The 26,206-nt window shown below is 41.9% G+C and overlaps 1 protein-coding gene across 4 annotated transcripts in view; it reads left to right on the top strand.

Moving 5' to 3' along the window:
• The window catches only part of ODAD4 (outer dynein arm docking complex subunit 4), a 49,899-nt gene extending 24,655 nt beyond the window's left edge, over positions 1–25,244 (top strand). Inside the window, exons 3-12 of one of the 4 annotated variants that reach the window (XM_085874155.1) lie at positions 882–1,035; positions 9,161–9,222; positions 9,377–9,488; positions 9,825–10,046; positions 10,401–10,608; positions 12,702–12,767; positions 18,709–18,905; positions 19,165–19,265; positions 22,620–22,719; positions 24,507–25,244. In XM_085874155.1, the coding sequence (XP_085730281.1) occupies positions 882–1,035; positions 9,161–9,222; positions 9,377–9,488; positions 9,825–10,046; positions 10,401–10,608; positions 12,702–12,767; positions 18,709–18,905; positions 19,165–19,265; positions 22,620–22,719; positions 24,507–24,625 (1,341 nt within the window). In that variant the 3' untranslated portion in view covers positions 24,626–25,244. Of the gene's footprint in view, positions 1–881; positions 1,036–9,160; positions 9,223–9,376; positions 9,489–9,824; positions 10,047–10,400; positions 10,609–12,701; positions 12,789–18,708; positions 18,906–19,164; positions 19,266–22,619; positions 22,720–24,506 lie in introns of all 4 variants that reach the window. The other 3 variants (XM_085874156.1, XM_085874153.1, XM_085874157.1) reach the window with 3 other exon arrangements.
• The last annotated feature ends 962 nt before the right edge of the window (positions 25,245–26,206 follow it).

Raw genomic sequence — 26,206 nt, 5'->3', positions numbered from 1 at the left:
CTGGCTTCCTCTCAAGGAAGTTCAGTCACTCATTCTTCCCTCCAGGTTTTCAAGACAGCTGTTCACCATAATCTCAGGTCATCCCCTATCCTTACCCATGATCTTTTCTACCCTCATTAACCCTCCCCTGCAAGTTTACCTCTTTCCAGGTTTCTTCCAAACACTCATCCCCCTCTTCAATTTTTTTTGTTCCATTTTTGCTTCCTCCCTAGTTTTTCCTTCCACTTCCATGAATGAGTTTGCACCTGTTTCCAGTTTGTTCACCCCTTCTTACTCCTCCCCTTGCTCTCACTCTTCTCCATCTACTTTATGCCTCCAGGTCTCCCGCTATTTTGTCCTTCTACCTTGCTCCCTTCCACTGTTCTTTTAGTTGTGTTATTTCCTGGTCCATTCTTTGTTCTATCTCCTCCACGAGCCTCGACTCTGTACACAAAAAATATTAAATGGTTACCATCAGCGCCTTTGCTACACCAGCAATGTCAGCAAGGGAGCACCTGCCAACATTTTAAAGCATCGATCTAAGGGTCATAGATCAGCTTAAATATGAATCATGTGCAAGACAAAGACATTAATTGCGACACATCATGATATTTTTACCTGAATTACAAGGACTTGAGGAGACAATGGACAAATTAACAGACTATATGGAATTTGAACCTGGGTTCTGAGCATCATGAGTGAGGCATTCCTGATGAGAACTCCAAACATGCAAACAAATTATCTGAACTTCTGTCCCAGGCCAATCACACAGCTGGAGAGGCAAAATGGAGAATAACAAACATGTCTGCACATAATGTTGATGATGATGATGATGTTGATGATGATGATGATGATGATGATGATGACGATGGTGATGGTGATGATGATGATGCTTCGTGCAGGGGTTGCTACAGAAAGCTGATGTCCTATACGCCATGGGAGAGTTCGAAATGGCCTTGGTGTGTTTCCATTCCGGGCAAAGGATACGCCCAGAACTGGACGACTTCAGGCTTGGCATCCAAAAGGTTCATGAAACCATCGACAATTCACTGGGGAGTAAGTATTTTCATCAGTAATCTCATAATCTGTCATGCCCTTAGCTACCTTGCTTGTCACAACTTTCTTCATCGGTTGCTTTATTGGCGACTAGAGGTCTTCGTAAAGTTTATCTAAACTAAACATCTTATAATTTGCAAATACATTTCCCATTTATTTCATATCTCTGATTTTCCTCACTGGAAGCAGTGCTACTTTTATATATTTATTTTTTATTACATTATCACAAAATACCCAAGTTTCCACATTGATTTATCTTCATGTTTCATCATCCATTTCTGTTCTCACAACAATGCTAAAGATGAGTCGCATTACCTGTTACCAGAAGGTGGGATAAGGCATCAGTTCCAAACTCTCCATCTTCACTTTTCAGTTTTCTTTTCAAGGTAACTTCATCAATGGAGCATTTCCAGGTATTCCATGTCATAGCATCTTTACTCTAAGGTCCCTTTTCAGGATTATCATGAAACCCAGACAGCATCCATCACCATCTCGTAGTGACACTTTTCTCTCCGCAGTCAGCAGGGCACTTTTCGGGAGAAATCTCCTCTCCTGCCCCCATATCCTCTCCCGCTCCCAATGAGATGTCAACCTCTGGGTTTATCCATATTGGGTTTGTTCATGCTCTATCCTCTAAATGCTGAGTATCCAGCAAGTTTGGAGCACGTGCCATTTTTAAAGTATTTGGTATGACTTGGCTGGGGTCAGAAACGAACTGCTGACCTCCGAGACTCAGAGCACTCTCCCCACAATACCACCGAGTCTGTTTTTCTTTTTCTTTTGATTGATTAATTTAGCTTCTAATCCTTGTTTCTAAATGAAAAGCCCGAGAATAAGAAATTGATTGATAAGTTTCATCCTGAAAATAAGATGTTAAAGCAAGGATAATCGAGAGATCTCGTCACCTTAAAAATCTAACAAAGGACAAAGTTAAAAAAAAAGATGTGTAATTCAGTGCAATGCAACTGGTAAAGTAATTTAAATTCAATAAACCATTACATACAGCACTTCAGAAGACAGCTGAACACTTAATAGCTCATGATACCCACAACATGATGAGAAGTCAATTTCATCCAGCTCAGCTTGGAAATCTTCAGAAGGTTTCCACCATGCGCTGTCTCGTGGAATTGATGAACATGCTGCACAAACATGCGGACAGAGCAGAATCGATATAAACTATGTTCCTCGCTGACTTCTCAAAAGCTTTCAATCTTGTTGATCATTCTGTCGTAGTCACGAAACTCATCAATATAGGTGTAGCTTCTTCCCATGTGGCTTGGATCGCAGATTTACTTTGCAGTCGTCAGCAGAGTATTATTTGCAAAGGGAGATTGTCTGACCCTCTCACCAGAGGCAGGTCAGTGGTCTTTCTGTCTTCTACCATCCCCTCTCCGGCCTTGCCTCCCCCCTGCTCTGTCCCTGATCTGTCCCCCCAATATTTCCACAGGGTGCTAAAGGTCCTCCAAAAACCTCCTTCTCGTGAAACTGCCAAAATCAAGAATCACTGCTCACCTTCACTCTTTAATTCCTTTTTCCCCACCTTTGGAAAAAACTCCCACACTCTCTTCAATCCCACTCCTCCCTCCAGGTCTTCAAAACAGCTGTTCAGCGCCATCTCATATCTTTCCCAATCCAAAACCATGATCTTTTCTCCCCCCGTTAATCCACCCCAAACCCACCTCCTACAAATCAAATTCCCTGTTTTCCTTCCTTCAAGTCCCTGGAGTACCATTTTGTTTACCCTGTGTACCACACCCCATCCCTCTCCCTTCCACATCTCCTATTGGCTCTGTTCCCCACTATTTTGTGCTTTCCTCTCCCGCCCCTCTTGTCTCCTACCTTGTTATGTTTCTGTGTATTAGCTCTAACACGAGCCTCGAAGAATGCAAAAAAAAAAAGAAGAAGAAAAAAAGGTGTGTCCAAGGGAATCAAACTAGGACCTGTTGTCTTCCTGTGAATGATTAGCAATATCACCAGTATTAGCGATGTCACCAGTATTAGCGATGTCACCAGTATTAGTGATGTCACCAGTATTAGCAATGTCACCAGTATTAGCGATGTCACCAGTATTAGCGATGTCACCAGTATTAGCGATGTCACCAGTATTAGTGATGTCACCAGTATTAGCAATGTCACCAGTATTAGCAATGTCACCAGTATTAGTGATGTCACCAGTATTAGCGATGTCACCAGTATTAGCGATGTCACCAGTATTAGTGATGTCACCAGTATTAGCAATGTCACCAGTATTAGCGATGTCACCAGTATTAGTGATGTCACCAGTATTAGCAATGTCACCAGTATTAGCAATGTCACCAGTATTAGTGATGTCACCAGTATTAGCGATGTCACCAGTATTAGCGATGTCACCAGTATTAGTGATGTCACCAGTATTAGCGATGTCACCAGTATTAGCGATGTCACCAGTATTAGCGATGTCACCAGTATTAGCTATGTCACCAGTATTAGCTATGTCACCAGTATTAGCAATGTCACCAGTATTAGCGATGTCACCAGTATTAGCGATGTCACCAGTATTAGCGATGTTACCAGTATTAGCGATGCCACCAGTATTAGCGATGCCACCAGTATTAGCGATGCCACCAGTATTAGCGATGTCACCAGTATTAGCGATGCCACCAGTATTAGCGATGTCACCAGTATTAGCGATGTCACCAGTATTAGCGATGTCACCAGTATTAGCGATGTCACCAGTATTAGCGATGTTACCAGTATTAGCGATGCCACCAGTATTAGTGATGCCACCAGTATTAGCGATGCCACCAATATTAGCGATGTCACCAGTATTAGCGATGCCACCAGTATTAGCGATGTCACCAGTATTAGCGATGTCACCAGTATTAGCGATGTCACCAGTATTAGCGATGTCACCAGTATTAGCGATGTTACCAGTATTAGCGATGTCACCAGTATTAGCGATGTCACCAGTATTAGCGATGTTACCAGTATTAGCGATGCCACCAGTATTAGCGATGCCACCAATATCAGCGATGTCACCAGTATTAGTGATGTCACCAGTATTAGCGATGTTACCAGTATTAGCGATGCCACCAGTATTAGTGATGCCACCAGTATTAGCGATGCCACCAGTATTAGCGATGCCACCAGTATTAGCGATGCCACCAGTATTAGCGATGCCACCAGTATTAGCGATGTCACCAGTTGTGACATTGCAAGAAGTGAAGCAAATAGTAAGGTGCGCCATGACAAATACATTGATTATCTCACTCTGATTGAGACTCACAAAGTTAGTCTTGAGTCACAACTTCCTGTAATCACCACCGAGTTACACAAATAAGCCAAGAGTAACAATATGCATCCGATTCCCAAGAAATGTTTGTCATTGGATGTTTTCTTCTCATGAATTCAACTAACACCTACTGTATCATCATTGCACTTGATAATCAAGTCCTCTAGTGATGTGGCATGATTAATTTGTTTGGCATTTTTATTCACTCCAATCTGAAGTGGGACACCCATATGAACGGCATGGTGAGCTGTGGGAACAGCCATCTCTACATCTTCAATCTTTTGAAGCGCCATGGCCAACATCCATGTGATCTACTGGCCCTTTTTTGTTTACATGCTCTGGGCATTAGGAACATCTACAACACAACAAATAAAAGCAGCAGAAAGGGAAACACCAACAGCAGGGCGTCAGGAGAAAGTAGATGGAGACAGACAAACAATAGATGCAGGTAACGATGAGGGATAACAGAGAACGTAAAAGGTGGACAATATGGATACAAAAGCAAAATTTTGGGAGGTATGCGGGGTGGTTTCATGGGTGTGGAAAAGATCATGATTTTCGATGGGGATGACCTGAGATGGTGGTGAACAGTTGTCTTGAAGAAATGCAGGGAAGAATGAGATTGAAGAGAGTATGGAAGGTGGTTCCCCAGGTATGAAAAAAGAGGAATAATAGAGTGGAGGTGAGTAGTGATTCTGGATTTAGCAAGTTTCACTCAGTAGGGGTTGCTAGTGAACCGCGTGCGTCCTGCAAATACCTGGGGGGGGGGGCATAAAGCACAGAGAGGGCAGACGGTGCACGTCCAGAAATGAGGTGGAAGAAGACAAAGAGACCGTCGAACTGTCGGCGATGGCGAAGTGATATGCCCATAGACTCAGCTTCATCATGAGAGATTCCAATGATATTGAAGGTCTTTGTTTCCAAGCTGAGCCACCCAGCCAATTAGCATAATGACAATTGAAATCACCACATACAAGGAAGAGAGAGTTGGGATGAGTGATTAAGAGTTGGTTCATGTTGTCTGAGAGAGATGTAAATGTCGTCATCACTGTTGGGAAGACCGTATAACACACATACATAAACATGAGGTAGGAGTGGAAGGGAAGTCACAGCCAGAGGTACTCCTGGAGTTTGGGAGGTGTGAGAGTACTACGTAGAGAGAAAGAAACTTGATTTAAAATGTCACTCCACCGCTAGGACAGGGTTCAGGTCGCTCAAACCGGAGAAGAAAATAGCCAGGGAGAGACACTAAGGAGTCAGGGATGTCCTGTGGAAGGAAAGATTCAGTTAGGCAGATGATGACCAGTTTTTGGCAGTGGCCTAGATTGAGGGATCTGTCAGGTTGGAACGGAGGCTTCGGATGTTTGAAGTCCACACGGTTAGGGACAAGAGGAGAGGAGCTGCTGATAGGACATAGGGATATGGAAAGGAGCAAGGAGAGGGTGTGAGGCGGAAGGAAGCTGGGGGGATTTGGGGAGGGGGCGAAGCCGGGAGGGGCAGGGGTGAAGCAGGGAGGGGGAGGAGCTGGCAGTGAAGCTGAGAGGGGGGCAGGATGAGGTTGAAGTTAAGAGGGGACAGGACTAGGGGGAAGTAGATGGGGGGGGGGTATGTTGACATGAGGGGGTTTGACACCCTGAATGGACGTGAAGGGTTAATTTTGTCACGTGCTCAAAGCCTTTGCAAAATTGATACCTCAAGATTCCCAGACTGGATAATCTGCAACAGGCTTCATAGATGGGATGGCGGTGTGGATGTTTTTGGTTGAAGGCATGGAGGAAAATTTGGCTGTCAGTGAAGGAGGAGGCTGGATAAAGTAAGCGTTTAGTTTAGGAAATAAGGCTTGTCAAAGAGAAAAGGAAGAGATTTTGATGAAGAAGAAGAAGAATGAATGGGTTGTTGAATGTTCATGATGGAGTAATAAGCAGAGTAAGGTACTTTAAGATACATTTTGAAAGTGTTATTTAAATGTATTTTTTTTTAATGTTGTGAAGGGGTTTCAAGGAAGAAAAACGTTTCATGAAGTTTGAGGATATTGTAAAGAAGAGATAAGAAAATGAGAGTGGAGTTTCGAATGTTTTTCTCTTTCTTTCTGTTGTTCTTTTTCCCCGTAGTGTTTGTTCTTGTTTTTTTTTTCTGGGTGAAGGAGGAGAGATATTTTGTTTTAAAGTTTGAGGGAGTAGGGGAAAAGGATTGAGCTGAGGGCTCAAAAGTAACAATAACTGAAACAAAGAAGTGAAAACGAGGCAGAAAATGGAGGGGAAGCACACCTCGACTATCACAGGCCGGCCCGAATGAACTCGAGAGATGAATCAAATGATTCAACACAGCAGGACATGGGTTGGGATAGAAAAGTTGACAAAAAAAACACAAAGAGCAAAACAGAAATAAAAACGAAACAGCAAAACACAACATAAATGATCGGAGGAACTTCGCTTAAAAGAGCTGGTAGGAGAGAGCACCGATCAGTCGTCCACATGCGCCGAACCCCGAACATTTGATCTCAAGGAAAGCTCCAGAAAGGTCATGGAAACATCAATGATGTCCGACGACCATCTACTTGAGCTTGGTTCGGCCTGTGCTGGATATGCTGCACCGTCTGGTCAGGTGGAATCATAAAACAATAGGACGAATGTATCATGGACAGACACACACATGCCAAATCATCCAAGATAGATACTATATTCGACACACTGATACCAATCAAGAGCAGCACATTGATACTCTTAGTAGTAGACATGACCATCTTTGTCTCTTCTTCACCAGAACCCTACTTGAGCCATCTTCAAAGTTGCGTCATCTGTTACCATCTGCCTGTTCCCATGCGTATTGCACACAATTCGTACTCATAGGTTTGTAAACATTCGGTGTTCTACTGAAAGGTACTGGAGCAGCCCGATTCCCCCACCTTACCCAATCGCTGAATCATGGCATTGCTAATGCATATAACTCATAATAAACACCCTTACCTGAAGCATCGTTTGATACTTTTGCTGAAACTCTTGGACTACATATCACTGAATTTAATTATGAATTAGGGTAAATATCCATTCATAGTGTCATTCCATTTTAAATTAATCTCTATTTTCTTTTATCTTCTAGTTATGATTGTACAATTTCAGTAAATTATGATTTAATTTTTTTTAATGAATGGTATATATGCCTTATCGCTCCCAATGTCATTGTTTTTCTTTATAGTTTAAAAAAAAAAATTGTCAATATTGTCTATTATTTATATATTGTGATTTTTTTTGTGTTATGTATTATTCTTAGTATTTTAAATTACAATTGTATTTTGACTTCATCGTATGTGTCACATTTCAAACTGGAATGGCACTTGGTGGAGCGCATACCTCCGCCAGGATGATTAGTTTACCTTTTGTATCCCACTGATAGGCCGGATCTGGATTCAGACCTGAACCAAAATTTAATCGGCTTGTTCTTGTCACCTAACCAACTCATCCCCCAAGTTTCACCTCAATCCGTCCAAAACTTTTTTGAGATATCGTGCTATATATCATTTGAGCCCTATCACTCAATGGTGAAGAAACACTTAAAAATTCTCGAATCCGGATCCTGATTCGGATCTTCACCCAAATCGAAGAAATTCTTCCGTGTTACATACCCAACCTGTCCACCAAGTTCGGCCGAATCCGTCCACAACGTTCTGAGATATCCCGATATATGTCTTTTTTGGCCCTATCTCTCAATGGTGAAAAATCACTTAAATAATGCTCAGATCCAGATCCAGATTCGGATCTTCACCAAGATCGAATCAATTCTTCCCTGTCACACACCTAACCCGTCCACCAAGTTTCGTACAAATCTGCCCACAACTTTCTGAGATATCGTGTTCACAGACAAACAAACAGACAGACAAGCCGGTTAGCGGCGATGGGTCGCCGAGCATGGAAACTATAAGATATAGAGAAAAATGCATGTCATATAGCGGATATGGAATCACCTTAAGATTATGCATATCAAATCTCATCCAGTTCCATCCACTGATAACTACTCGGTATCCATTTGAATGAAAAGTATCGAAAATGCGGTTTGAAATCGGAAATCCCCAAAGTTCGAGGGGGTGCTGTGGGTGAACAAATATCTAAATCGAAAATCCAGCTCGATCGTTTGTGCACAATGTATTCCAGACGATTAGTGTGAATTTTCATGACCATCTGACCATAACCCTAGGAGGAGTAGCATTTGGCGCGAAGGCACCTCCAGCTCTCGCATATTATCGATTTTTGCACTAATTGACCTTTGACCCCTGACCAAAGCGAAATCGGTCAATATGTCCTGAGGCAAAGTTGTAGTACTCATTGAGTACCATGAACCTGCAAAGTTTCATTCGTATCAATGCACTCACCTGGTCGCTAGGGGGCCTTCAATTTTCGCCAATTTTCGCGCATACCCTAATTGTACGGGGCGCTGCGGGTAAAGTATTCCATATATCACAAAAACCGGAATATATTTGATAGAGCATCACCTGTAGATCATTCGTGCCAAATTTCATAACCCTACGTGGGATAATGGCTTTCAGAATTGATTTCGCGTGAACGGTACCGATTTTGAAGGTTTTTCAGTTGTTGCTAGGGAACCAAAGCGTCCCTAGCAACCATCACAATTTCCAAAGCACTAGGTCATAAGATGTACCTACCACCCGAGTTTGGTCAAAATCCGCCCACGTTTACTACCACTTAAGCTGATGACAAACGAACAAACATCCAAACAAACAGACAGAATTACTGACAATAAGGGTTACCTATTTCGGTGACCCAACAGACGGGGTGAAAACATAACCTCTGTCCACCTTTGTTGGCGGAAGTAATAATATCTTCATTTTTTTGTTTGTAGGTCTATCTCCCTTCCGGCGAAAAAACGAAGGAAAAGCCCAAATTCACGAGATACAGGATAAGGTAAATGTTAACACCACTGTTGTACAGTACAGCACATATTGCATGACATCATGATATACTAATGGACAAGGCATGACTACAGCTTTGCAATATCCATTAAAGGAGGGAGAGGGATGTCCTTGGTTGATTAGAGTAAGACCCAGAGTTTCCATAGGGTGGAAATGCAGACAAAGACAACAATGAAAACAACGAGCACATCCATAGGAAGCTGCTTGAAGAGTTCTATGTGGATCGAGTGTTTCTAAACAATCTTCTCAAGAACAAAGGTATGTATAACAGCATACCACCTTGGAAATCCAGTTAACTACACTATAGCAACTGATACACCAGTTAACTAGATAATTACCTACAATACCTGTTCAACTCAACGTAGTCATTTGAAGCACCTCAAAGTCATGGAGAGTTCATAAAACAGTATTTTTCGATGTAATGGCAGGATATCATAGGTCATCATGTAGGTTTGAGTCATTGACAGATCATGCCATAAATTCAGATCCGCATTAAGCTGTGGATATAATGTGTATAAGGATGCAGATATCCTATCAGGAATTATATTTAAAATGTTTTCTCAATGTGAAACATCAACACTTCTTGTGGAATAGATCTTACCACGACCAGATCTCAGGGTGATCAAAAGTTCGAGGACCTCATCAAGACCGGGCAGGAATACTTGGACCTATGCTCTGAATTTTGGCGCCAGCAGAAGCCCCTGTATGCACGGGTGCAGGACAGACAAGCGTGCCAGCCGAAAAATTCCAAGGGCCAGAATCCGAACAGCAACCCGACTTCCTACGCGTTACAGAGTTTGAAGGATATCGACCATCGTATGTTGTGCCTGACGTACAACATCACTTCATTATAGTCACCTTTCATTGCTATTCAGCTCTATTGACATCTTAAGGCTCTTTGTAAGCAACAAATCATGTGATTTAGAGATGTATTGTGCTTCTATCAGTTATCAGTTCTGAAGTCGCAGTAAATAGTTTACACGAGGCTAATGAAGTGAAAATGTTTCTGTTGATGAAAGAGATGAGACAGGAGGTTATTTTGCTTGTATAGTTTTTACAAAACAATGAAAGGACCTCTCCTATTAACAATTAGGCAACAGTAAGATTAATTGCAGTAAAAGTGGCATTCTCTAAGCAATCTGTCTCGCTTTGTGTCCCGGTACGTGGAAGTGCTGCATCAAGATAAGCCCAAACAGAGCCTGAAGGTGGCACAAAAGGTGATGTGTTTTGTGAAGCGAATGTCCGATTCCGAGCTTCCCACCAGGAACGAGGTGCTGGCTAACCTGCACAACTGCATCGGTAACGCTCTGCTCAGGCTCGGCTGCATCGACGAGGCCATGGAAAACCACGAGGCTGAGCTGACTCTAGCTGTGGAATAGTATGTTGCTTTGTAACTCACCCATGCCAATCCAGACTAAACTCCCTAATGGAAAGGGGAAATGGTCACCTTCCCTTTTTGGAAACACCTTGGAGAGCACAAAGCAAGGGGATGTCCCAGGTGATCAATAGTCTCTTTAGCCACTGTACAGTGTAAATAGCTGGGAAATGCACAAAGCTAAAAATAGGAACATAATATCAGCACATATAGAACAAGATGACCCCACAAAAGGAGATTAATGAATGTTGTCAATAGAGTATGTAATTCTACACCATCTCATTTTCCTAAAGCATACACAATCAAAAAATTATCTGAAAACGGACTCACAGCACATCCTAAGCAATGCAGGCAACTTTGTGGAGTGCGTCTGTTAGCATAGGTAGTGACAGAGTAGGAACCCATAATAACCAGAAACCTGCCAGATTAACATTTGGTGATCACATCACATTAAAATTCCTGCTGACCGCTTTATCACCCTCCCACATATACTATCCTTCATGAAGATCATCAATTTGATCAGACTGTTTTTGTAAGGGAGGTTCTGAGTGCTCATTCCACTAGGTAACCATACCATGTGCTTGTGATGGTTCAAGTCCTCAGCACATAAGACCCAGTTCCTTCGAAAAAAGAATGGGTGAAGAAAAAAAGATTTGATAAATCCACACCAGATGGTCTCCATAAAGGAATGCAGAGGTCCCCCCTCAGTCACCCATATCCTCCAAGCATGATTAATTATCCACTGCTTCATCTATCTATCTTCTATATATTACTAAAACTCTCATCTTGTATGTATGTTCCCGAAATACAGCCAAAAAAAAAAATAAAACACGATAGCGCAACATTTTTAAGGCCACCTTACTCACCATTCGCCTGCGGTGTGCAGTATTAACTTTCGTTCAAATCGGGAAACCAAAAAAATTATGAAAAAATCAATTCCCAATTCAGTCAAGTATTCTTCGGGAGTATTTGATCAATGCAAACAACCTCAGCGGTATAGTTTGCTGGAGCTATCTTTTTTCTTCTTAAAATGTTTTTTTTTCATCAACTGCTGTCACAACGGGTTCGCCGGCCATCTAGCGAATCGTTAAATGTGCTCCGTCATCCATAAGACTCTGATCTAACAGTCATATAATCAACATCCGTATTTGTGATGAACACTGGTGAGGCTTCAACACTTTGGTGTTAACTTTCAATCAGCTCTATCTCATATGGATAGTATCTGAGTGCTGTTGAAACTTCTCCGCATGAGTGAGACAACAACATGCTTGTTATCAAGCAACCTAACGGTGCAGCACGTTCCTGCTCACATGTTCAACTGAGCACTAACTGACTCTTTTTCTGTCCCATGGGACCTCAGCAACTGCTTTCATCGTGAATGTCAACTCGACTGGTCACAAATGCTTCACGTGCCATCAAATCTCATGACCAGATTCCGTGCACCGAATAGGCTTCGGTGAAGACTTTTCTTTGTGCGGCTTTCTCTGCGTTGTTTTTCCAGTTTGGTACAAAATCTTCACTGATGTTGACTTTTCTCATGGAGTCATGCTGCTTCTTCTCATAGTTTCAGGATCAGAGTTTGCTTCAGCATTGATTTTTATTTGCATAATCGTACAAATTTAAGGGATACATTTATGCTCTCCGTTCGCAAATATCAATGTCCTTTTATGAGCTCATCCTTCTTCTCACGTGCTGTTAACAATGTTCCCAATTTCTTGTATTCATATATTGTAACATTTCCCACCTTTGACATTGCAAAGTGGCCAAGAGACTCCAGATCAATCAGTCGATGTTATCAGTGATAATGATATGAATCATCATATTTTTCAGTCCACTTTTATCACTTTTTACACTCTTTGTGTTTCACATTTTCCAATACCGATTTCAACAAAAAAGGAAAATATGGTTTAATGGTCAATCAATGATTTATCATCATCTGTAGCTACAGCCAGTGCAATCATGGGTAACGATGAAGATGGTAGTGTCAGTGCGTGTCTCAGCAGGAATGTGCTCCTTCTGTTTATAGCACGGTATTCATAACAAACTCACAGTACAAATATTGTGCCACCAGCCTAGCATGTTATTTGCCATTACAGCAACTTGGAGGAATACCGCTCGAGGGCCTTGGATCATATCAGCCACATCTATGCCAAGACGGGGAGGTTTGCACAGGCTGTAGAAGTGTACGTTATGTTCCCTCAATGCCAGTGTCCGAGCACTTAGCCTGCTTTGAAAAGCATGTTAATGCTAAATTATTAATGCTAAAATACAGAAAAAAAAAATTGGTAAAACATGTTTATTTCTCACAAATGATTTGGCAACAAAAGTTTTGAGGCTTGTAGTGTTTCTCTGGTTTGTTCAAACAGGTTCATATTTTCGTTGGAGAGACACAGCACATTGGTCTCTGCACTCCATAAACAAACATGATGTCAGTTGAAGTCAAAGTCAATTTCTTATGTGAAAACCTGTTTGTTTGAAATGAGTATGCAAATTGGCAACAATGCCAGTCTACAAATGGTCACACAAGTTTATATTGGCAGAAATGGCTTTAAAAACGTGTGTTACCACCATCGACTCCAATACAAGCTTGTTTACGTCATGTCATTGACCAAGTCTTGTCATCGACCTCCTGCCCTTTACTTTTCTGTCACTCTTCCACTCATGTGCAATTTATTTGTCTCCTTGTACCCCTATTATCCCCTGTCAGGCCTGCTCCTCTATGTTGTTTAACTCACCCTTGAGACCACATTTTAATCATACTAATATGTGCAATTTGGTGTCTATCTGACCACAATACATTTCGTCGTTACTTATCTAATCTCAAGCAAACTTGACAGGAGTGAGAGTCACAAGATGGAGGTTGTAGCAACTTCATCCCCCCCCTCCCCCCACCTCCCCAAGGGTGTTTTCCACCTTTGGTCAAATCAGTGTTAGTGTGTATAGATAGTTTATCGTGGCATTTTTCCAAGTTCCAGGGCCTCTTCTAATAACAAAAGTAACTAAAAAGCATCCGAAAATGCAAAGCCCGTATGTGTCCGCTTTTTCTTCGAAATTCTTTTTCCGTATGTTAAACATGATGTAAACAGCTAAAAACAAGAAAAAGAGCAATCAGAGATTGCAAACCCTCACCATGACTTCTTTTGAGTGGTGTATTTTCATAGTTTTTAGGGTAAATCCAATATGGCTGCCAAACCATGTGACCAATGACATATGTGTGAACCTTTTGTTCCTCATGGACAGACAGTCATGCGTGTAAAATTTTGCTTAATCTGTTAATTCACTGCAGAGAAGAAGATTTTTGAAGATTAAAAAAAAAAAGGCAAACAATATGGCTGCCAAATCACGTGACCGATGATATTATTAATTTGTTTTTCTGTGGACCATTTTATACCGAGATGACCCTCAAAATTTTTCATACAGATTGCATGTGGTGTTCTTCATCTGCAATTATGACATAACGAGGGCACATATGATGTCATAAAAAGTCACATTCCCATGAGGAGTACTTGCCAAGTGCCAAGTTTCAATTTTTTCCTTGGTGCAGTTTCAGAGATACAGAGGTCCAAAGTTTTTTCCGGTTTTCCAATATAGCGGCCACACCATGTGACCTATGACGTCATAATTATCAATAACACATTCTACATGAGAGTCGCACCATTGGTGAAAATTTTGTCTCAATCCGACAAGCGTTTGCAGAGAAAAATACGAAAGTTCTGTGCGATCAAACAAACAGACAGACAAACAAACAAATTAAAAATCACTCATAGAGTGACAATTTGGCAAAACAGCATAAAGTAGAATGGCACTCGGGAAAGCGCTACCTCTGCCAGGTGGAGCAGTTTACGTTTTGTATCCCACTGATGGGCTGGATCTGAACCAAAATCAAATCCACTTGTTATTTATTGTCACCTTTTCAACTCATCCACCTTGTTTTGTCAAAACTCGTCCACAAATTTTTGAGATATAGTGATATATTTAGTTTTTGGTCCTATCTATCAACTTTAGAAATTTGGCCTATGTTGACCTTGTCACCCATGGTCACCACAAAAATAATAGGTGGTTGAATTCAGTGACCTGATATGTAAATCCTTTTCAAATTTCAACTCAATCGGATGAAAATTGGGGATTTTAGAAAATTTGGCCTAAATTGGCCGATGTCGACCTTTTGGCCTATTTTACCTCAAAATTAGTAGATGGTTCAATTCAGTGACCTGAGATGCAAATGCTCTTCAAATTTCAAGTTAATTGGATTAAAATTGAGGATTTTAGAAATTTGGCCTCTGTTGACCTTTTGGTCTATGTTGACATTTTGGCCTACGTTTACCTCGAAATTAGTAGGTGGTTGAATTCAGTGACATCATGTGCAATTGGTCTTCAAATTTCAAGTCAATTGGATGAAAACTGAGGATTTTAGAAAATTTAACCCAAATTGGCCTTTTAGCCAATGTTGATCTCAAAATTAATAGGTGGTTGAATTCACTGCCCTGAAATGTAAACGGTCTTCAAATTTCAAGTCAATCGGATGAAAATTGACAATTTTAGACAGTTTTAAAATTTGGCCTATTTTGGGTTGACCTTATGGCCTATGTTGACATTTTGACCTACGATAACCTCAAAAGTAATAGGTGGTTGAATTCACTGACCTGATGCGCAAATTCTGTTCAAATTTCAAGTCAATCGGATGAAATTTGAGGATTTCAGAAAATTTGGCTCAAATTGGCCTATTGGCCGATGTAGACCATTTTGGTCGACCGAATTTTACCAAACTTAAATGTGGGACCGTTGCAGGGTCGGTGACATTAATCTCTGAAAATTTAAGAACGATCGGTTGAGCGGTTTGGGCTGGAGGTGAGCGGACAGACAAACAAACACACAAACACACAAACATACAAATGGAGGTGATCAACATACTTGTTAAAAAAAAAAAATTCTTCTTTTTTTGCCAAGTAACAAAAGGACCCAAATGCAATTCTCTCTCTGAATCCTTTGGCAAGGGTAACTAGAAGAGCACTCGTAAAGCGCGTACCTCCGCCCGGATTCAGATCTTCACCAAAATCGAATTGATTCGTCGTTGTCACACACCCAACCAGTCCACCAAGTTTCATCCGAATCCGTCCATAACTTTTGAGATACCCTGCTTGATACCTTTTTTGACCCTATCTCTCAATGGTGAAAAATCACTTTTAAAACTCTAGTATCCACATCCGTAGCCGGATCTTCACGAAAATCTAATCAATTCGTCCTTGTCACACACCTAATCTGCCGACCAAATTTCATCCGAATTCGTCCATAACTTTTTGAGATATCATGCACACAAACAAACAGACAAACGGCTAAAAACATAACCTCTGTCCACCGCAGAGACCTTGTCCTTTGACCTTTTGACCTCAAAACAATCGGTATTAGTGTTTTGTGAACCAATTCAGAGACACAATATGCAAATTCTTAAAATTTCAGGTCAATTTAATGACAATTGACGATTTTATGTGACGGCAACCTTTGACCCTTTGATCTTTTGAACAGATTATTAAGTTTTTATTCTCTATATTCTCATAATAAAGCTTTATTGAAAATTTGATGAAGAAAGCTGAAATGGTAAAAAGGTTAGGGCCCTGACAGGCACAGACAGACACACACACACACACACACACACACACACACACACACACACACACACACACACATACATACACACACACACACTCACATACGCACACACACACATACACACACACACATACACACACACATACACACACACATACACACATACATACACACACACACATACACACACACATACATACACACACACACATACACACACACATACACACACACACATACACACACACACACACACACACACACACACACACACATACACACACACACACACACACACATACACACATACATACACACGTGATTGCAAACAAAACACCATCACCATCTATGCATTGACCGAGGAATGGCTCAGCTTTGCAAAGGATGCCAATGTGCTTCTTTTCCCCGGAGGCCAGCTTGCCAATGTGAGGTGCCCAGCAAAGGTCATGGCAGATTCTTAGTTCAAGGAGCTCAAAAGTTTACACCTCCACCAGAGGTTTATTGCAGAAGTATATTGGAGGGTTAGTGATACAGTCTTTATATAGACACAGAGTGAGTGCATGGGACTTGTAAGCATTGAATAGCATATTCTAGGTGATTGATCAACCTTTTATTTTCTCCAAATTGATGGACAAGAATGCAGTTGCAGCCTTTCTATCATTGTTGTGGAAGACTTTCTGGCAAAGTGATGTCATTAGCAAAGTGATCCGCAGTGCAGTGTTTTTCAAAGAAGGCAATTGATTTGATGCTGGTCTGATCAATTGAACATGTCCTTCAATCTCAGAAAATCTCGCTCTCACCCTGTCATCCAGAGGCTGTTCTTCTCCACTCTTCTCTCCAATACTTCAAGCAGACAGTGCACTGCCACCTCTTGTCATTCCCCAGCCTGACCCATTGATCTTTATTACCTCCATTGACCTTTCCTAACCCAACCTTTTCCTTTTTCCCTTTTTCTCTTTTTCTCCTTTCTCTCTCTCCTTCATTTATCCCCTTTCTGGTTGTGCCCAATTATTGCCTCTCTACCCCCATTGTCAATTTCACCTTGCTCTACCATGAGCCTCATTCTTGTGAAGAAAAAAAGGTAAAAGGTCATTGATGTAAACCAGCAACCTGATAGTTCCCAAAACATTACCCCGATGGACTCAAGCCTCCAAGGAAGGGGAAGGAGATAGAACATAATCAGGGCTATGCATTGCTTGCGAACATACTACTATATTAAATAAGGCAATTCTGTGTGTGTGTGTGTGTGTGTGTGTGTGTGTGTGTGTGTGTGTGTGTGTGTGTGTGTGTGTGTGTGTGTGTGTATGTGTGTGTGTGTGTGTGTGTGTGTGTGCGTGTATACGTCTGAAAATCATAGAAAAAAAACCGGACTGAGTCGATCTCCACCAAAATTTTCCATACATGTTGGTAGTACCCAGAATCAGGCACTAAAAAATCCTCCTCCCCCCCCCCCATTCATCTGCGAGGAGAGTGGTGGGGCTGGGAGACGACTTTCAATTTTTGCCTGTACATGTGCCACAGTGCAAGTGGTTTACTGACCCCTGCTGCAGACAGGGGGGGATTATTATCCACGGCACAAAATATATTTGCCCCACCTCTCACACTTTCCCTCCCACCCTCCCCCCACAGGCTGCTCCCAAAGGGAGTAGGTTTTTCTTGTAATTAAAATCCATCAGCCTTTCAAGGAGTAGACCTCATGAAGTTTAACAATCAGGGATGGATGCCTGATGGTAACTTGCAGAACAATTTGTGGTTTCTGGTTTTTGGAACATTTTGTTGTTTCTGGTTTGTGGAACATTTTGTGGTTTATGACTCGTGGTACATTTTGTGGTTTGTGGAACATTATGGAGTCGATGGTTTGTGGCACGTTTTGTGGTTTATAGTTTGTACGACATTTTGTGGTTCATCTGCATGTGAAGGCAGAAGATACATGATTGAGCAATTACACCAATAGGCTGCCAAGATGTGACCAAACATAGAGCTATTGTGTCTTCAAATATCTCTTCGTTGGCATTATTAATGGGTTTCATTCCAAAAGCTCAAATATTGTAGCACAAGTATTTTTTGTCAAACTTGAGACTTACAGTTCACCTCCTGATTCACAACAACTATTCACCCACCAAGTCACAAGTTAATCTCGGCCTCGCTATAAACCATCATCCTTGTGTTTCACATGCAAGATGATTCATCATTGTGTGTGCCCATCCTTGAATGGATGTTAAATTGGACGTCCCATCTGCCACCATTAGTTGGTGGATGTTAAGATTCTACGGCGTCCTTCGTGAAGAGAAAGCGAGCCAGCAGAATGAATAAATTTCAAATTCCTGCCCTGACTTCCTGACTTTTGTGTTGGAGTGGTGACCCATCCAGGATTGTAACCTCAGTCAAGAAACTGCTTTGGCAGCACAGACGTTCTGCATGGTACATTAATGAATGAATGAATGAGTCACAAATCGTACCTAACGTCCTAAAAGCCGTGGTTTGGTGTCCCTTCAGGTTGCAGGAGAGGCTGTCTTTCATGTGCTCTGCTTTGGACAGCATTTGGTTGCACCATGAGCTCGGTAGATGCTACCTGGAGCTTAAGAACTTCTCGGAGGCCCGAAATCATGGACATTTATCACTGAATGAGGCCCAGAAAGCCCAAGACTCAGAATGGCTTCTAAATGCCGTCGTGCTAATGGCAAACATAGACAGTGAGCTACAGTTTGGTTTGCATCTGTGGGATGAGGTTATTGTTTAATTCAGCAAGGGGGGTTGTTTAGGGTGTGGGGCAAATTCAGTGTGGGGAAGTTGTGGGTGGGAGGAGGTGTGGGAGGTGATTGTGGCAGAGGGAAAGGTATTGGTTGTGGGCTGGATTGAGGTGCTGGATTATTTAAGGGGAAATAGGACACCATTTCATCATATTTAATGTTGCTGTCCTCACCATGTGTTTTGCACCCCATGTGCTTGCAGTGAAGCTGGAAGACTATCACTCGGCTATTCTGAACTTTGAACTGTCTCTAAATGAAGCTCGGGCTCTAAAAAACAACGAGGCTGAGGAAGGCATTTTGAAAGTACGTTACTAAACAGCAATGGAGAGATATGTAAGATGATCAGTATGTCTGTGGCCTGATAGAAAAGGCAGTGATTGAGTATATGTGCACTCTTCACAAAAATATTTAAGCAACTCTGGAGCTGTGAAATAAAATTCAGAAATATCTCAGTTGTGTGTTTGCAAATCGAGCCTACTGAGATCAGAAATCCAATCAGTAAATTATACAAGTACCATGTAATTTTACAATTATCCTCACCTGAAAGGAGCGATCCTGGAAATTCGCCTGACCGGAGCGATCCTGGCCTGGAAATTTGCCTGAACGGAGCAATCCTGGCCTGGAAATTTTCCTAAATGGAGCGATCCTGGAAATTTGCCTGAACAGAGCGATCCTGGCCTGGAAATTTGCCTGAACGGAGCGATTCTGGCCTGGAAATTTGCCTGAACGGAGCGATACTGGAAATTTGCCTGAACAGAGCGATCCTGGCCTGGAAATTCGCCTGAACGGAGCAATCCTTGCCTGGAAATTTGCCTGAACGGAGTGATCCTGGCCTGGAAATTTGCCTGAACGGAGCGATCCTGGCCTGGAAATTCGCCTGAACGGAGCGATCCTGGCCTGGAAATTAGCCTGAATGGAGCTATCCTGGAAATTCGCCTGAATGGAGCTATCCTGGAAATTCGCCTGAATGGAGCTATCCTGGAAATTCGCCTGTACGGAGGGATCCTGACCTGGTAATTCGCCTGTGCGGAGCGAGCCTGGCCTGGAAATTTGCCTGAATGGAGCGAGCCTGGCTTGGAAATTCGCCTGAACGGAGCTATCCTGGAAATTCGCCTGAACCGAGCTATCCTGGAAATTCGCCTGAACCGAGCTATCCTGGAAATTCGCCTGTACGGACGGATCCTGGCCTGGTAATTCCACTCAGCGGAGCAGTCCTGGCCTGGAAATTCGCCTGAATGGAGCATTCCTGGCCTCGAAATTCACCTGAACTGAGCGATCCTGGCCTGGAAATTCGCCTGAACGGAGGGATCCTGGCCTCGAAATTCACCTGAATGGAGCGATCCTTCAAATTTACCTGAACTGAGCGATCCTGAAAATTCACCTGAACGGAGCAATCCTGCAAATCGACCTGATCCTGGAAAAGGGTTTCTCAAGGCATAAAGAGTTCACAGCTCTCCTTCAACTAGACAACAAGGTGCCTGCTACCAGAAGCCAACAGAGTTATTTAATTCCCCTTAGACAATGAGGCACCTGTTCCCAGTAGCCGTCGGAGTTGTTTAATTTCCCCCTTGACATTTAGGTGCCTGTTCCCAGTACCCTGTGGAGTTATTTAATATTTGGTGATTTTTTAATATTGGTTATATATATTTTGGTAAGTTTAAGAGCATATAATAAATTATACTTTACTTGCATGGTCATGTATATCAATATGGAAATCAAAAGGCTGTTGAGGGGGGGGGGGGTACTGGCTTTTATTTGAACAGCTCTTTGACTCCAGCGCAAGAAAGAGAAACTTAATAGCTACCTGCTGAATTTAAAAGAGCATATATGCTTATAATTAAGTGATAAAAGCGGACATAAAGTAAAATAATTACTTGCACTTCCACACTATCTTCCGCTCTGAACTGTCTGCCGATGGTATCCAAATCCAACTCCACTCTTGGCTTACTGACTTCCTCTACTCTCGTCGCCAACACGTGGCTCTCAAATGAATCCTTTCATCTCCTCTCCCTGTCAAGGCTGGAGTGCACAAGGCCGTATTCTGGGCCCACTCCTATTCCTAATCTTCATCAATGATCTCTCTGACTCTGAAATATGCCCTTTATTTATTTGCTGAAGAGCCAACCTTCTGCCGTGACATACCTCATCCTTCAGATAAGTAAGCAGGAGCCTCTTCCCTCTCTTCAGACCTTGACAAAATCACAAGCTGGTCAAAAATTAGGAATATATCTCACTCCTGACAAATCTCACACTGTCTCTCTATCTCTCTCCAAAAGGACGATCTGGCAAACCCTCCTATCTCCTTTCTTAGCAATCCTATTGAGGAAGTTAATTGATTCAAACTCCTGGGTCTTACTATCAGCCATGATCTTTGTTGGACGAACCACATTTCAAAGTTGGCCTCCAAAGCCAGTCTCCAACTGGGCATCCTTCGTCATACAAAGTCTTTCTTTGGCACACCTGAACTCCTATCCACCTAAAAAAACCTTCATCTGCAGCTTGATGGAGTAATTATCCCCCCTTTGAGCTCGCTCTCCTGCCTCACATCATGCTCAGCTTGATGCTGTGGAAACCAAGGCCTTCAAGATCATTGAAATCTCCCACAATGAAGCTGAGTCTATGAGCCTATTACATTCCCATCAGAGAGAGGTTGGTTACCACCTCCTTTCAGGTCTTGCACTCTCTGCTCTTCCCATGCTTTATCCCTTCCTCCCACACCTTCCCAAGGTTTCTGCAGCGTGCACGCAGTCCACGATCCTTCATCTGGTGAAATTCTGAAAACCTAGAATGGCTACTCACCTCCACTCATTTGTTCCTCTTTTTTTTCCCAACTGTGGAATCATCTTCCCCATTCATTTCAATCTCATTCTCCCTTCCAGGTCTTCAAGACAGCTGTTCACCACCATCGCAGATCATCCCCCATCCAAAACCATGATCTTTTGTCCCCCTGTTAAACCCCTACCCCCAAGCCCATGTCCTTCCAAATTTCCAGTTTTTCCTTCCTGAGAGTTTGCTCTAACCTGTGCATCCTCCCCTACCCCCTCTTTCCTCCACACTTCCCGTATTTGTCCATCTCCATCTCCATCTCCCCCCCCCCCTTCTCCATTTCATCCTTCAACCATGCTGTTGGTGTTTCCCCCCTCTCTCTACTGTTCCTTTTGTTCTGTTGCATCCTTATCTGTTCAGTGTTCTCACTCTTCCATGAGCCTTGACCTTGTATACAATAAAAAAGGAGATGTTTCTGCCAATGCAAACTTGTCTGTGATGATTTATAAATTGATGTCATAACCAATTTGCACTCATTTCAGACAGTCATGTTGGTTTTCACCTGTACACTTAAATTTCGTTTCTACTGACATCCTTTTTGTTCATGTAGTGGAGAGATCAATGTATTGGACCTCTTCAACCAGAATATGAACATGTTTGAACGAACCAGAGAAACATGAATAGCCTCAAAACCTTTGGGTTTTTTTTGTGATCTTTATTTATTATTTTACCTCATTGTCTTTTTACAGCAACGTTTACATCTCTATTAATCCACAGTCTTACTAATCACCATTTGTGTCTATCAATGTCCACCACCTGGTCTCCTTCTTCTTGATTCAACACTCCAGTGACTCCTACGTGTGTGATGTGTTTCTGGTTTTGTCTTCACAGAGTCTGAAAAAAGCCAAATATGCACTCTCTCTCAAATGTAAAGATCCTTCTGGGAGTAACCAGCAGGGGAACGAGGCTCATGGAATGGACATCTCACTGGGTAAAAGTCTTGACATTATTATTCCTTTACGTAGGGTCGGCTTATACTGAGGTACCATCAGGGGCTGCTCTGCTTTCCGTTAACTGTCATCTCATCACTTGTAAGCTTAAATCCACAGTGAGTGGGTTCTCAGGTTTAAATACCATGGGTTTCACAAAAAAAAAAACAGTGCAGTAAAGTGAAAACTAGGATACCTTTAATCTGGTGGTTATCAAACATCATGAGGTTTCAGCTCAAACATTCCTGATCGCTTCAGATCAAGCAAGCTAAGCAGAGATAAACCTGGTTCATAACATGGCAGACTTCTGTGCTAGGCCAGGTGTTGTGGGTTTAAAAACGGCAAGATAGCTCACCTTTTGGAGCCCTCACGTCTGAGCCCTATGGTCATGGAGTTATCTCATCCCCTCCCCTCTCCCTTTTCCCCCCAAGAAGTTGGATCAGATCTTTATTTTAAAGTTTCATTGTCACTGAGTGCTGTATCATCTCAATCCGAAAAGCAGACTTTAAGAAATATTTGGACACCAAGCATGTCTGCAGTGGAGATCGAAGGTTGGCAGCCTCTGCGGAGTCGTGCAGAATGAATAAAATTTCGTAATGATGATCAATCACAGGTCTTCGTTGGGCTGGATGGTAATTGAAGGACTAAATTAAATACAAGGAACTTAATTTAATGCAGGACGAGGCCATTTGACCGATCAAGCCTGCACGACATCAGCATCACATGAATTAATTATATTCGTTTATCAACTTAAATTTACTCAGACAAGGAGGTAGGTGTAGGGGTGGAGGAATAGGGATGAGAACAGTGGTGCAAGCACAGACACAGAATGGTATTTTTTTTCACATACAAATATGAAAGCCCATCAAAAATAATGGGTTGGAGTTATTTTATTCGAAATATTGAAGGAGACTGAAAGATATATGTTGTTTCGTAGCAAGAAGAGTTGTTTTACAACACTACATGTAAAAATGTGATCATATTTTCTTTATCTTCTGGGACGTTTCATTTCTATAGTACAGCCTCGTGAGAGTACCAAAGACTGAAGCCTCGGCCTAGCATCGGATGTGCTTATATCTTATTTATTTTTAAGACATCCTATGGACGTAAATGAATACTCGTTTTACTCTGCACGTGTTTCACATCAGGTGCAGCGAATTTCACCTCCTGCCAATTATTTCTTGTTATTTTTTAAAATGCTCTGTGCACCACTTTTGAGGCTCAGTTTGCAAGTCACCATCTACAATTCCAATAGAAGGGATGTAATTACTTTTATGAAAAATGTTTTTCAAGTTTTTTTTTTTTTAATCCTGAAAAATAGACCGTAGTGAACACACAGTAATGTTAAAAGAATGGCCTTTAAAACCCTTCTTAAATCATCCTTATGAAGGGGGACAGACAAATACACAAACACACAAATACACACATACACAGTGTTTTATATAGGTATAGATATAATACTGTACTTGCATGTTTGTGTATAAATACAGTGTGGAATTTTAATATCATCCTTTTTTTTAAATCACTGATATCGCTCGCACTTTTTCTAAAATGACAATAAAATGTACTTATTGGATATTGAGGGATTGAGGTGTACTCCAATGAACACAGAGGTGTGGTGGATAGAGGGGTGTAAATATAGGTGAACACAGCCAAGAAGCTGCTCCATCCCAAGTAATCCTGGCAAAATTATCCTCAGAGAAGATTTATCAATCTCACTGTTGTACAATGGACTGTATATGTACGGAGGTTTCACGTCCACTGTGCACCGGTGTCCCCTGTTTTACAGGAATCACAGAGAAAGATGAAGAGAATGATGATATTAATACCGTTCCAAAGCAACAAATTAATCAGGAAGCCAATCCTGTAGTTGATGCTTCATCAAGTTCAATTGAAGATAAAGTTTGATGGACTTGTACAAGGTTGGTCTGAGATGTTTCAGCAATGAGAGTTTGTTTTTTAAAACGAGGTTTTGTGGTTAAGTTCGGAAAGTATTCGCTATGAATACATTGATTGTCGGTGATGAAATGTTAAAGTTTATCCTTTGAAAGTTATGCAGTCTTGTTTCACAAATGATTCCGGTTTTGAAAATGTTTTTTGCTCCACTTTACTGAATATAACATCATTTGTACCACCTCACTCACTGTGTGATATTTATAAGGGTCTGAAATATTTTTGGGTAATACCTGGATAAAAGTTCTTGGTATACCTGTACAACTATTGATACTTCAGGGTAATTTATACCTCCAGGTACCAGAGGTATGCCAGCACAAGTGTTGATACCTCTGAGTAATAAGTATACAAGCTATTTGTGGGTTATAATTTTTGTAATAGCTTGGTTGTAATTAAAATTTGTTCAGGGTGCCAGGGATAGCTTACCAACTCTTTGTCAGACACTGTGGGATCTTTAATGCTTTTGAACAAATCACCCATCAATGAACAGATCACCCATCAAAATACTTCCAAGATCCTCCAGTTTTTCAGGATTTAAATTTAAATAAAGGTTCAATGGGCTGGTGTGTAAGGGTGGTGTTCGGCACTGCTTCTGGACTACTTCAATGGCACTAAACTTCCAGAATTTCTTTTTTTTTTAAACGATCATCAAAATCATTATTTTGTTAAAATTTAAGCAACACTGCACAGGGTATCATGGCCTAGGAACTCTCTAATATAGCATCAGGTGATTGAAGCCTGTGGCTGCTGGGTGCATCATTTTTGGGGGGTGACGACTGCTGATAAAGTGCCCCCTGTTATCAGTACACTGGTACTCATTTTACCAATCTCAAAAGGATGACAGGCTGAGTCAACCCTACCTGGTGTTAATTCAACGGTTGACGGGGGCTCAAACTCAGGGCCCCAAGATCTTCAACCAACCACCTTAACTGACAAGCCAACACCAAGCTTCACAATTTTAGTTAATGCATGGAATGGTCTCCCTGGAAAAGTAGTGGCAGCAAAAACAGTAGCATAGGTGGCAAGTGACCCGCATTTCACGGGTTAGACCCATTTTATTTCTGAAAACCAGTAGACCCGTTGATTGTGTCATCAAAACCCGCATTAGATGGAAAGTATGATCGATTTAAACACCTAATGTTTCCCTTCCATTCCACTCGCAAAAATTCACACACAGATAGATCTGGGAGCTGGAGGCGAGTGTTCAGTTACCATGCAGCGAGCTAGCGCTTGCCAAGCCAGTTGTTCCTTATCAACGGTTTTGAATGGAGTGCTTGCTTGAGTGCTTAAGCCACTTGGAGAGCGCTCCACAAGAAACTGAGGAACTGAACACACCTGTTTTGAAGGCGCCACCAATTTACCTTTCATCTCTACACTCATTAGTGGGAACAACCCCGCCACGAGAAGTCCGGTGCGAGGCCAGACTGTCAGAGGCCGTTGGAGACGGTGACGATTCGAAGTGTTTGATATATGTTTGATATGCTGTATGCACCTTGAGAGATTATACTCAATGTCACTCCCTGGCATAACAGTCCA

The sequence above is a fragment of the Eptatretus burgeri genome, chromosome 3 (assembly GCF_056783735.1).
Source record: "Eptatretus burgeri isolate ZD-2024b chromosome 3, Ebu_testis_v1, whole genome shotgun sequence".
NCBI classification, from domain to species: Eukaryota; Metazoa; Chordata; class Myxini; order Myxiniformes; family Myxinidae; genus Eptatretus; species Eptatretus burgeri.
Note: the sequence above shows the minus strand (reverse complement) of the source record. Positions and strands in the feature narration are given on the sequence as shown.